This window comes from Leucoraja erinacea, chromosome 10 (assembly GCF_028641065.1).
Source record: "Leucoraja erinacea ecotype New England chromosome 10, Leri_hhj_1, whole genome shotgun sequence".
NCBI lineage: Eukaryota > Metazoa > Chordata > Chondrichthyes > Rajiformes > Rajidae > Leucoraja > Leucoraja erinaceus.
In genome coordinates this window covers 49333916-49347736 of record NC_073386.1, presented here as the reverse complement: position 1 = coordinate 49347736, position 13821 = coordinate 49333916, and the positions used below count along the sequence as shown (strand labels likewise).

Here is a 13821-nt window from a genome sequence, read left to right as displayed (position 1 = left end):
AGTGTCATTACTCTCATAACATGCTACAGACCCACTCTAGTAACAGTGTCCTTCAGAACACACAAAACACAGTTAGTAATAGTGCCACTTAGCCATTCTGCGTGATGGACATTGAATCTTCCACTTAGATTACACTCTTGCCCTTGTTATTCTCCCTGCTTCCAGTGGTTTTCAATATCGAGTGAGATACCTATTCATTTTGCCAAACAGATGACCATGGAGGAATTTGATAGCACATTTCCATGGTTGTGGTGGACTTGATGCCATGTAGTCCAGCAGACAACAAAGACTGTAGCACCATTCATCCATGGTGCCACCAGGGATGGTAGTCTGGCCTGCTGGTAGAACAAGGCATTTATGCAGATACTGATGGGAGAGTTGAGGTATTTGTCAACAATACCAGCAATGTGAAACTGTTGCTGAGAGATAATTTTAGAGGTATATATGAACATAAGGGGAACAGATAAGGTACACAGCGTGTCTTTTACCCAGAGTTGGGGAATTAAGATTCCCCAGGGTGGCTAGCAGTATGGTTGCTGCCTTACAGCGGCGGATACCCGGGTTTGATTCCAACTACTGGCGTTGTCTGTACGGAGTTTGTACGTCCTCCCCGTGGGTTTTCTCCGAGATCTTCGATTTCCTCCCACCGTCCAAAGAAGTACAGGTTAGTAGGTTAATTGGCTTGGTGTAAATGTAAAATTATCCCTAGTGTGTGTAGGATAGTGTTAATGTGCAGGGATCTCTGGTCGGCGTAGACTCGGTGGGCCGAAGGGCCTGTTTCCACGCTGTATCTCTAAACTAACCAGAGGATATAGGTTTAAGGTGAAAGATTTAATAGGAACCTGAGGGACATCTTTTTCCCAATAGAGGGTGGTGGGTATATGGATTAAGCTGCCGGAGGATGTAGTTGTGACATAAACTATAACATTTGAAAAACATTTGGACAGGCACATGGATAGGAAAGGTTTAGAGGGATATATGTCCAAACGCGGGCAGGTGTGACTTTTGTAGAAACATAGACATAGAAAATAGGTGCAGGAGTGTGCCATTCGGCCCTTCGAGCCATTCAATATGATCATGGCTGATTATCCTAAATCAGTACCCAGTTCCTGCTTTCTCCCCACAACCCTTGATTCTGTTACCCCTTAGAGCTATATCAAACTCTCTCTTGAAAACATCCAGTGAATTTGCCTCCACTGTCTTCTGTGGCAGAGAATTTCACAGATTCACAACTCTCTGGGTGAAAATGTTTTTCCTCATCTCAGTCCTAAATGGCCCACCCAATATTCTGAAACTGTGACACCTGGTTCTGGACTCCCCCAACATCAGGAACATTTTTCCTGCATCTAGATTGTCCAATCTCTTAAGAATTTTACATGTTTCTTTCAGAGACCCTCTCATCCTTCTAAATTCCAGTGAATATCAGCCCAGTCGATCCATTCTTTCATCATATGTCAGTCCCACCACGCTGGGAATTAACCTGGTGAATCTACGCTGCACTCCCCCAATAGCAAGAATGTCCTTCTGCAAATTAGGGGACCAAAACTGCACACAATACTCCAGGTGTGGTCTCATCAGGGCCCTGTACAGCTGCAGTAGGACCTCCTTGCTCCTATACTCAAATCCTTGCGCTATGTAGGCCAACATGCCATTTGCTTTCTTCACTGCCTGCTGTACCTGCATGCTTACTTTCAATGACTGATGTACAAGGACACCCAGGTTTTGTTGCACCTCCTCTTTTCCTAATCTGACACCATTCAGATAATAATCTGCCTTCTTGTTCTTGCCACCAAAGTGGATAACCTCACATTTATCCACATGCTGCATCTGTCCACTCACCCAAACTATCCGTGTCATCCTGCAGCCTCATAGCATCCTCCTCGCACCCCACACTGCCACCCAGCTTTGTGTCATCCGCAAACTTGGAGTTGTTACTGATGTACAAGGATATCAGTAATTCGTTTGCCTAAATCGTTAATTTCTGGGGCACCTTCGATGGCATGGACTAGCTGGGCCAAAGCGCCTCTTCCATGATATATGATTCCATTGTGGATCTGGCATCATACATAGACCATAGGGGGTAACATTTAATTTTCTTAAGATCACTAGTGGACTTAATTATATTTTAAAGGACAACCCAGTAGGTATCATGATATTTATGGTAATGTATATTTGAATTCAAAATATATTGAATGAAATAAATTTAACTTGTCAGCTGCTCCACTGTTCAATATTCCCTGAACTACATAACTTTAGTGGAGCACTTTAACAAGTATATTTCACCTAATTAAAAAACACATATGGAGCAGAAATCCATATGTGGGACAAACACCAGCACAAAACATTTCCTCCACCAGAAAAGATAAGATTTATAAATAAAAATTATAGCCCAGTTGAATCTATACAATATATTTGAGCCAGTCTCACAATGTACTATTTATTGAACAGAGAATTTCAAACTACATTCTGTATTGTCACCTTTTAATACCATCAAACTGTGCAAAGTCCCTGAGCATCTTCACAGATCAACTAAATTGTACCAATAAATTGAACTCATCCAGAAACACTTACGACTTGAACAAGGTTTTACAATGATCTTTTTGATGGAGAATAGTCCAGAGAATTGTTGTTTTTATTTGGTTTCGTCTGACCAGGTAATTTCATAGTCCTTGTACACAGTCTTCAACTTTTCCACAGAAATGGAGTGATCTGCTTTCCCAAAACCCTAAAAGAGAGAGGGCATTAACATGAATTATATTTACTCTCATTGTGCATTACGGCTTCTGAAGGGTAAATCCAGCTGGAGTTCCTGCTCCAGTTGCCAAATAAATATGGATGTGTGTGAGTTTAGGATTCGTCACAGACTCTGAAGCCTCCATGATAAGGTGCCAGGGAAGCCACAGTTAACACAAGCCCAGGAGATGTTGCACTGAGGAGGAGATGTCCTAAAGAATGGAGATGTCCTAAAGAATTTCACAGATCTGAACTAAAACAGATAGCAAGTTAATGAATGGGACATTAGCAAATGTCTTAAAGCTAGTTCATAGAATGCAAGTTCTATTGTGTGATCTGGACTTAAAACCAATTGATATTTCAAATTGGCAGGATGCAAGAATATAAATTAGCTTATTACCAAGTTTGTAGCTCCATGCAACCATGACTTTTCAGTTTTGCAGCCTTTTGCAACCAAATTTTAAAACAGTAGCATCTTGTAGCTGACAAAATTATTCCTTAATCCAGAAAAGTTGTTCACTGTCACACCAAAACTGCTAACATGGTAAAATAAAAGAGTTAAGAGGGCCGGCAACCTCAGGGAACAGGAGCTTAAATTAAAAAAAAAAATGAAGGCCATGCTTAGTAAAACAAAAGCAACTAAATGTACCCAAATTGAAACTCTGCGTAACCTTGCAAATGTCTGGGGGATGTTTAAGTATGGGGATAATGTGATATCTCTTGTTTCATCACAGGTAAAATATTTTCAAAGTCTAGTCCTCAGCACTGCACGTGACCAGCAACTCAACATTAACCCTCATGGAGAGCACAAAACAGCCTATCTGGTCACGTACCAAAATGGCCAAAACAAGTTGGGCCGATGGGCTTGTTTGTGCTCTGTACAAAGGTTTGGCTGGGCTGAATGTCCCTTCATTTTGGGTTGAGGTGATTTATTGTGCTGACAATCCAGCAGAGCAATACAGAAAGGGACTACAATGAAGATTTAAACAAGGTACGCCACAGATCTGAAGCCCAGAGGGGATAAAGGCGGACCATGAATTGCCAAAGCTAATGAGGTGGCAACTCAAAACCTGAGGTGTAAGAATGCCTAATACATTGCAGACATTCTTCGTGTTGGACAATGGCTTGGTTTTCACCAACTAAACAGTTCAAGGAATTTACACATGGCCTTCATACCCGGCGTCACATTGACTGCTGGGTCTTCGGCTAAGGCCTTTCCTCGCAATTCCTTAGCTGCAACCACATCAAGTTTCAAGGTTTTCCCAGTTCTGGAAAGATGCCAATTTTCCACATTTAACAGCCGCTGTTTGTATGTGTTGCTGGGAATTCACTGCACAGCACAAAATTCCGGGTTTTGGAACCACCTGATGACCTTCCACAAATCTGGCAATAGCACACATCAGGACATGACAGCAGTCTCATCCCTGCTGAAGCTCCACTTCCCCTGGCTTTAGTTCAAAGCAAAGATACTCCTCTAGTATATTTGGTTCAAAGCAGGGACAGCATTGGGATATGTAAAGCTGGTCTCCTGAGGGTCAGCCTGCCCCCCTTCATGTTAATGCAACGCTGATGTCCACACAAAGGCAAACACTTTATATTCTTTCCAGTGTAAGAAGGATCTGCAGATGCTGGTTTAAACTGAAGATAAACACAAAAAGCTGGAGTAACTCAGCAGGGCAGGCAGCATTTCAGGAGAGAAAGAATGGGTATGTCTTTCATTCATTGTTCTTTATCACTCCACATCACAATCTATATCTATCGTTTCCCTTATCCCTAACCAGTCTGAAGAAGGGTCTCGACCCGAAACGTCACCCATTCCTTCTTTCCAGAGATGCTGCCTGTCCCGCTGAGTTACTCCAGCTTTTTGTGTTTATATTCTTACCTTACTAGCTGCATGGACTGAATTAAAACCTAAAAGTTCATATAATTCAGAAATATATCAGAAATGAGTGAACTGCCCGAGTTCCTTCAACGGTGTTATTGCATTAGATTGCTCTCACGCAATGGTGAAAGGGCTGAAGCCATTGTCCTGCTGAATAATCTACCAGATGAACCATGATCTTCGACACTGGAGCAGGCTGCTGATTTTAATTAACCACCTATTATAGTCAATAAATAGTGAACTCAACACACTTCCCCATTATCAACTTTCCTGCACTAATTCCAAGAAAGAAAAGGAAGACAGCACACAATGGACATGCCGATATTGTTCCATTCCCAACCTTAATTCCCAGGATATCACAAAGTACAGGCCTTCTTCGTAATGGGATATTATTTTCACGGTGTAAGTGACTCTGCTTTCCCCTTCAGGAGTTGCAATAAGTACTCACCGTGGAAAGTCCAAACACTCGGATTTTCTTCTGCTTGCTGTTGTGATCAATCTTTCCTCCACCCAGGCACTTGCAATCCAGCTCCAGTTTCTCCATTTCAGAAGTCAGCTTTTCAAAGATGTGATCTGGAGAAGATGAAAGGACATGGTTTATAATTCATCTAGTGTCACTACTTTCAAGTAAGCCTCTAGAGTTTGTAGATCCAAACCAAAGTATTTATGAAACTAAAATTACATGCAGGATTGATGATAAAAAAAAAACATGTTCTCTCACTAATCATACAATAACTTATTTTACGTACAGTGTGGAATCAGGCCCTTTGGCCCACCGAGTCCACGCCGAACATCAATCATCCGTACACTAATTCTGTGTCCTACACACTAGGGGCAATGTCCAGAAGCCAATTAACCTCCTAATCTGCACGTTTTTGGAATGTGGGAGGAAACCGGAGCACCAGGAGAAAACCTACGCAGTCACAGGGAGAATGTACAAACTCTCCACACAGACAGCACTCGAGGTCAGGATTGTACCCGGGTGTCTGGTGCTATGATGCAGCCCCTCAATATTCAACCTAAATACTTCAGTGAGATTGATGATTAATGAGGGATTGCAGTGTCACTGCCAACACATCTCAAAAAAGATATACGCAGGATTTTGTACAACCAATTCACAGCGTTTAATTATTTTTAACTTAAAAGTTAAAAATGGCCTAATGTGCAATTCGCAACATGCATTTTGGCCTTTCTCAAGGGAATTCAGACAGTTATTCTTAAATCACATAATCTGTGTAGATTGATTTGTTTTAATCTTTTTTTTTCAATTGCAACGATAGATTTGTGAATATTGACAAGATCAAGGAATATGGATGTATGGCATGAAAATAAGAGTATGAGATAGAAGATCAGCCATCATTTTGAACAGGCTCAATGGGTTGAATGAGTTAATCCTGCACTGATTTCATTTATCCCATGTTTAGTGCCAACTATTTCCACTTTCTTAACATTATACCACCCTGTGCTTTCTGCTTTCCTATATTCTAAAAGGATTAACCTTCTACCTACATCCTACTTGCTTCCGACCATGAATGGAAGTCATTCCAAAGGTTGTAGAAGCTTCATAGAAAAACAGAACAAGGAGTCCTGATTGACCAATTTTCTTTCATGCACAGCATTAGACCGCGAGGTCAACGAAGTATAAAGAATAAAGATGCCAATCCCAACAATGCACTGGTAAATTGTCATGTTAAATGCGTGGCCAAAATCAGCAAAGAAAAGAACAAACCCCTTTCCCAAGAATGTAACACAAGTGTCGCACACTGCTCCACCCAAAGCAACCCCACAATAAAAGTGGGGTATACTGGTGCTAAGGAGTAGTTCCGTCCACCAGGGTTTTGACTTAGCACTAATATGCCCACTTACCAAGACTTGGACATGGATGGGTGTCAAGGGCTATGGGGAGAAGGCAGGAAAATGGGATTAGGTGGGAGAGATATATCAGCTACTAAGTGGCATCAGATGGCGTAAGCATCACACGGGAGGGCTGGTCACGAATGCAATATTCCACCTCTCCACCAATTCCAATATAGCACGTCAGTGGGAGGCTGTCTGTTGCGCTAGTATGGTTGTTGCAGGCCGAAGGTACTGGTTTCCAGAGGGCTAGTATAGACATTGTGAGCCGAATAGATTCTTGGGCTGGCAGCCAACTGTTGCAACAATTTTAAAAGCCAAGGCGACGCAAACAATTGGGCTGTAGCCACACCTGACAACCAAAATTCATTTTGTGAACACAAACCTTTTTAAAAAGGCGAGGCAAACAATTGGGTTGCAGCCACTTTACAGCCGCATCGAGGGGACTCACCGTGAGTAGACATGCGTTCAGTGTTATTCGCAGCTCAGAGAGGCGTGACCCTCTCGCTTCCTGGATCTGGCATAAATTGAGTGAGGGACTAAACTTCCGGGTTTTATAGTCCCTCCCCCCTGCCGCCAGCGGGGGCAGCAGAGAGAATGGCATATTAAAAAAAATATTAATATCTCTCTGATTTGTCATCGATGGGAAAAATCCCCCGGTCCCGGAAGGTGAAGAGGGGCTCTGAGCGAGGTGCCCAAAATTGACGGCCGTAAGTGGCGGCGTTCTCTCGGAACAGTGGACCACAGTGGACCAAAAGCGGTCAAGATCAGACTTTTAGTAATATAGATGATTGAATGGCAGAGTTTACTTGATGGGCCAAATGGCCTAATTCTGCTCACATCACATGACCTTATGACATTCGCACTGGCATCTCATGCTGTCTTTCACTTCTAACTCATGATAGACAGCGAGTTATAACTGAAAGAGTGCATGATATGCATCGAATACCCTTACATCCCTCTTTCAGTACACGGCTACATAATTGGCTGAAGCAGCTCAGCAGCCGAGAAGAATGTGTGGAGCTAGGGCCCAACAACGATGCACAGTTTGCCTACATTTCATGTCTCATCCAACACTCCCCTGGGTCCTTCCACACATTGGCTCAGGTGCAGAGGACACAGTAACCAAAGATAAAGCAAGAAACTGCTTTGCAGCCAATTGAGGCATGTCTTCAGATGCATATATGCATGCATAAATTTGCTGCAGATCCCCTCTGGTGATCTCTAATACGTTGCCAGTTACTCAGTGGTTCTCAATGTAATCATGCTCTCCAGTCGTAGTCAGATTACCATGGGTCAGAAGAGCCACCTGGCATAATGGTGATGAACCATCTGGATGAGGTTGGAAGAGATTGCATGGATGAGGTTGTATGCATTTGTGCATGGATGAGGTTGTAACCTAGCTAGTTTCTCAGTTGCAACAAGTAGAACTGCCTAGCTCCACGCATTCTTCTCGGCTGCTGAGCTGCTTCAGTCAATTATGTTCACAAAAAGAAAAGGAATTCAGTGGACAATGTGGGAGATGATCTTGAATGTGCAGATGACATAGCTCTCCTTTCACACACACAGATGCAAATGCAGGAGAAGACGGACAGACTCTCATAAGCTGTAACAAAACTTGGCCTTACACCCAATACAGCAAAGACTCAGGTGATGAGGATCCACTCCAAAACCAGCAAACCTATCCTTATGCACAGCACTGCTCTAGAGGAGGTAGAAACATTCACATACCTAGGCAGTGTGGTGGACATCACCAGAGGGGCAGAGGCAGGCATAAAATGTAGAATCAATCATGCTCGGGAGGTGTTTAACATGCTCAGGAAGATCTGGAGCTCAAAACACATCTCAATCAACACCAAAATATGCATATCTTTAACTCAAATGTGAAACAGGTGATGCTGTATGGACCAGAGACATGGAAAAAACAAAACACACTACAAACAGGCTGCAAACATTCATTAACACCTGCCTTAGGATAATACTTAACATCTGGTGGAGAGACAAAGTAAGCAATGTGGACCTGTGGAAAAGAATAAGCCAGGAGCCCATTGACTTACAAATTCAAAGGAGAAAATGGAGTTGGATTGGACACAACCTCAGGAAACCTGCCACGACATCACCCGGCAAGCCCTGAAATGGAACCCCCAAGGAAAAAGGAAACGAGGTCGCCCCAGGAACAGCTGGTGTCCAGACAGAAATGTCTGAGAGTGGGCTCAACTGGGGAGATCTCGAAAGAACTGCCAACAACCGAGTGAGGTGGAGGACATTTGTCAATGGCCTATGCTCCCTAGAGGAAGGAGCAAAGGGCTTAAGCAGAGAGAAGATTAATTCATGATGCCAGTTGGAATATCACTACCCATCTGGCAGAGCGGGTATTTAATCCACAAAGGTTGGCCTCGACAGTTGCCAACTTTGCATTCTCCTGACATGCAAATAAATGCACAGGTCGTTGCAACTTATTGTATGGCCTGTGATCAAAATGGGATCCACTGCAATGTGCGATATAATTTTGCCGCTTTAATCCTTCACATCTTGTTAACACTTTTCTCTCCTTTGATATCACCTGAAGAAAGACTTTGAATAAAGCTGAAAGACAAATTCCATAAAGATACAGAAGTAATGGGTAAACATTTTCCCCTCATTTAGACAAATTTCACAAATAAATCCTTCCAGCTGAAACCCTCAACTGCGGGAATATGTAGCGGTAAATCGCAAGTGGGTTCCCTATGACATTCTAAAGGAAAACAATTAACTATGGGTTGTCATGGGTAGGGCTTTCATTTAGGATCAAGAATCTTCTCCTAGGATTCTTAATCTCCGCAACATGTGCCATATGTCCCTTCTAGACATTGCAGATTCCTTTGTGAAAAGTTACACCTGGTATCCTGGAAGGTCTTATTTAACAAAGAACACTAATTGAAATCAACACACTGAATTTACGGCAACCTTAATCTCAATCTTAAGATATATTCCCTTGGTCCTATCCATCTTAAACTTTTCTGCAACTTGTTTTTTTTTTGGTTTCCCAGTTATGTTATAAAGTCTTTGACCTGAAACATTAACTCAGTTAGCTTTGACCTGTAAAGTCTTTGACCTGAAACGTTTATTTGTTCATGTGTGTATATATTTATATTATGGTATTTGGACACACTTATCTGTTTTGTAGTAAATGCCTACTATGTTCTGTGTGCTGAAGCAAAGCAAGAATTTCATTGTCCTATACAGGGACACATGACAATAAACTCATTTGAACTTGAACATAGAAACATAGAAATTAGGTGCAGGAGTAGGCCATTCGGCCCTTCGAGCCTGCACCCCCATTCAATATGATCATGGCTGATCATCCAACTCAGTATCCCGTACCTGCCTTCTCTCCATACCCTCTGATCCCCTTGGCCACATCTAACTCCCTCTTAAATATAGCCAATGAACTGGCCTCAACTACCCTCTGTGGCAGAGAGTTCCAGAGATTCACCACTCTCTGTGTGAAAAAAGTTCTCCTCATCTCGGTTCTAAAGGATTTCCCCCTTATCCTTAAGCTGTGACCCCTTGTCCTGGACTTCCCCAACATCGGGAACAATCTTCCTGCATCTAGCCTGTCCAACCCCTTAAGAATTTTGTAAGTTTCTATAAGATCCCCTCTCAATCTCCTAAATTCTAGAGAGTATAAACCAAGTCTATCCAGTCTTTCTTCATAAGACAGTCCTGACATCCCAGGAATCAGTCTGGTGAACCTTCTCTGCACTCCCTCTATGGCAATAATGTCCTTCGTTAACTCATGCTGCCTGACCTGCTAAGCATTTCCAGTATTTCTTGTTTTCTAATCACTGAACTCAATGGTTCTCAACGCCAAACTGTAGGACCTCTTCCATCTGTTTTTTTACAGATGAAATTACTTTAGCAAACACATATAGTTTCCCTTCCCACTGTCCCTATAATTAAACTCAGGCTTGTTATCCCAGTGAGATTACAGCGTTCGGTTGTTCCATATTGTGACCCCTAGGCTGCTAAATAAGGCATGTAACAGATGGATTAGATCACCTGCCAAATTGAAATCCTAACCCAACATACATGAACCATCCAATGCTCTATTTGGTCACTTCGTAACTTTGGGGGGGGGGGGGGGCTATTCTTGTACTCTGTACAATATTAAGCAATGCTGCTGCAACGGCAACCACACAATAACAGACAGAGCCCGTTGTTGTGTTGTCCAACTCAAACTGAACGATGTCAGTGTGATCCCCGGGCGCTGCTTGATGTTAACCCGGGTACAGGCCTCAGCACCGGGCCCGGTTCGCACTTACTGTGATACTCGGCGCTTTTAGTGCCCCGCACGATGTCCTTGTGCTCCGGCCCATCCCTGCGGCTCAGCTTCACCAGGATATACTTGAACACCCCGTCGGAGTCGATCTCCACATCGGCCACGCCGGCGAGAGCCGCCATGTCCCTGCGCTGCTGCTGTAGCTGCTGCCGCGGGAAGGCGGCCGGACCCAGGCCCAGGCCCAGGCGGCGCAACGTGGGGCGGGCGGTGCGACACAGTGACGCCAGCGCCGGCATTGCGCCGGGAGCGACCGGGCTCGATGGGCCGAGTGGAAGGCAAGGAAGGGAGGGAGGGGGCGGGGGATGGGCCGAGGGGGCAGGAGATGGGCCGAGTGGACAACTAGCGGCGCCGGGATCGGACGGGCGGGCGCGAGGGGATGGGCCGAGTGGCCGCGGGATGATGGGATGGGCAGGGACGTGATGGGCCGAGAGGCCTCAGCCAGCGGGCCAGCTGTGTATGTATCCGGCGCCAGCAGCGTCCAGACGGCGGGAGGTGGGGTCATTGCACGCATGCAAAATATCCTGGATAAATAATAACTGGGACCAGGAGAGAAGCCGCCACTAAATGTAATAAAAGGAACAGCAGGATGGATGATGCTGATTTTAGAAGGGTCCCGACCCCGAAACGTCGCTTATTCATTTTCCTGCCTCACCCGCTGAGTCACTCCAGCATTTTCTGTCTATCCCGCCAATAAAACCTTTATGAGTAAAGGTTGGAAAATGCTGAATATCTAGATGCTTTTCCCAATTATATAACCGTTAACTCTCAGCTTTTTGAATTTTCGATTTCCCCCCCATTCCAGTATTTGGAAATAATACAGATGCGTGTATGAGAAGTGAGTTTACTGTTATGGATTGGGGAGCCTCATTAAAAGCAAAGATTAAAAGGCATGGAAAAAGTTAACATGTCAGAAACATGCAGGTACTGGGACCCCCATACAGCAAGTAATGGGAAAGCTAATAGCGTTATTATTTATTGCTTGAGAAATCATATACAGAATAAGGGAAGTTGTGTGTAGGAAAGAACTGCAGATGCTGGTTTAAATCGAAGGTGGACACAAAATGCTGGACAGGCAGCATCTCTGGAGAGAAGGAATGGGTAACATTTCATGTTGAGACCCTTCTTCAGACCTTATCTCATGTCTTAGTTATGCCTTAGTTAAAAAAGGATCTGGACAGGTGAGGTTTTGGTCAGGGCCCTTCTTCAGACTGATTGTAGTAGACGGGACTCAAGACATCACCTACCCATGTTCTCCAGAGTTGCTGAATTACTCCAGCATTTTGTGTATTTTCATGTAAACCAGCATTTGCGGGTCCTTGTTTCTATGCTTTAGTTATATGGGATCTCAATGAGACCTTATCAGTTTACCATACTATGAACAATATTGCCCTCCTTATGTAAAGAATAGTCAGATGAAGAATTAAATTAGCTATAATTCACCACTTTCATTCTTCATCCCACCCCCAATCTGAACTACCTGTCTGTGGCCTCATGCATTTTAACAAGATCCAATGTAAGTTTCGGGAATAATACCTCTGCCACCCTTTCTGCAACTTAAAACTTAACTTATTTCCCTTTTCCAGTTCTAATGAAGAACCTCGCGCCTGAAATATTGATTCTTTTTCACTTTCCGCAACATGCTGTCTGACCATCTGGCTGTTTCCATTAATTTTGTTTGCTTTGGATTTCCAGCAGTTTAAGGTTTTTTTTCACAACTAGCTAAGGTTGAGTGGAGTCAGGACATCTTGCCCACTTTGCTGAAATAATATCATTACACTGCCTCTACTGGTTCAGGTATTAGCTGCTGTGCAGGCACTGAAACAATCGCACTATGCAATCTCAGCCTGATCCTGGTGGAACCTCGGGAATAGGAGGAGGAGCAAGCCTCTTAGTCATGCGTCAACCCCACAACTGCTCGTAACAGGACTTTTTGTCTGTTATTGCTCAATCTATTTTGCATTTAATGGTTTTCACTTTTTATTAAAAGATTATTCCATAAGCACAGGGTGAAATATTTTCCATATGATTTCTGATTAATATTTTCCAGTACCTAGCGGGAATTCAAAAGCCCATATGGAGGATGTTTTCTTTTCAGGTTACTACTTGCTCTGTTTGGGTCATTCACTTTTGGGACATCCTTCCCAACTCTGAGTTTGTTATTTTATCATTGTTTGAAGTTGTTCCATGTATTTAATCATTAAATAATAGGAATTTAGAGGAAGAAGATATTTCTCTTTTGCTGAAGCAGGAACTGGTTCTGAGTATTCTGGATATTATTCCCCACTGATCTCTCTTGTGACCGAAAGTGTAATCTGACGGGAATACAGTCCTGGCATGCTTTTTGTCCATTTTTGAATCTACTTTTTGGTTTACCTTACTGGAAACGGGTTCACAGATTGTTGTGTATTCCAAAACAAGAAAATCCACAGTAATATTTTATTTATCATCTGAAACCCAGATCTTAACAAAAAAAAAAAATCAAACACCAATTAATTATATAAAAAAACATTTTTACACAAGATCAGGTTCATACACTTACAATAACAATTGGATAAATTTAGAAGAAATATTTTTACTCTTCCTGTGGTCTTGATTTGTGAGAGCTTTATTGTGAGTTTAATGTGGCTGCCGCTAAATTTATTGTAATTTATACAGCCACATCTTATACAGCGGAATATAAATCAACCACATGCTGCCAGGTGCGGCGGAGGAGGCAGATACGATGGAGGCATTTAAGAGGCTTTTAGATAGGTGCATGGCTATGCTGGGAATGGAGGGACACAGATCATGTGCAGGCAGATGAGATTAGTTTGTCTTGACGTTATGTTTGGCCAGACATTGTGGGTTGAAGGGTTTGTTCCTGCTTTTACTTTTATGTGTTCTATGTAATAGGTGCTGCATCCAGTGTGTCAAATGCATTTGTTAGTAAAAGATGCATCCATTTTACTCAGTAATGTGAGACAATTAAAATCTGAAAGTAAAACATACAGGCAGTTCTGCTAGTTCAGTAGTTGCGTTGCTAAGAAACCTT

The 13821-nt window shown here is 43.1% G+C and overlaps 1 protein-coding gene across 1 annotated transcript; it reads right to left on the bottom strand.

Moving 5' to 3' along the window:
* Positions 1-2423: 2423 nt before the first annotated feature.
* Positions 2424-11041, bottom strand: si:dkey-51e6.1 (uncharacterized protein LOC558617 homolog). Its single transcript, XM_055642208.1, has 3 exons — positions 10774-11041; positions 5064-5188; positions 2424-2725 (listed from the first exon to the last, which is right to left on the bottom strand). Exons 1-3 carry the CDS (start codon positions 11024-11026, stop codon positions 2633-2635), a joined length of 471 nt encoding a protein of 156 aa, XP_055498183.1. The 5' UTR covers positions 11027-11041; the 3' UTR covers positions 2424-2632.
* Positions 11042-13821: the final 2780 nt, after the last annotated feature.

Excerpts from the sequence above, each read along its gene's own strand:
- si:dkey-51e6.1 (XM_055642208.1), bottom strand. The coding sequence starts at position 11,026 with ATGCCGGCGCTGGCGTCACTGTGTCGCACCGCCCGCCCCACGTTGCGC. Across the intron at positions 5,189-10,773 it reads TAAAAGCGCCGAGTATCACA|ATCACATCTTTGAAAAGCTG; the intron begins GTAAGTGCGAAC and ends CATCTTCTCCAG. Across the intron at positions 2,726-5,063 it reads GAGTGTTTGGACTTTCCACG|GGTTTTGGGAAAGCAGATCA; the intron begins GTGAGTACTTAT and ends TCTCTCTTTTAG.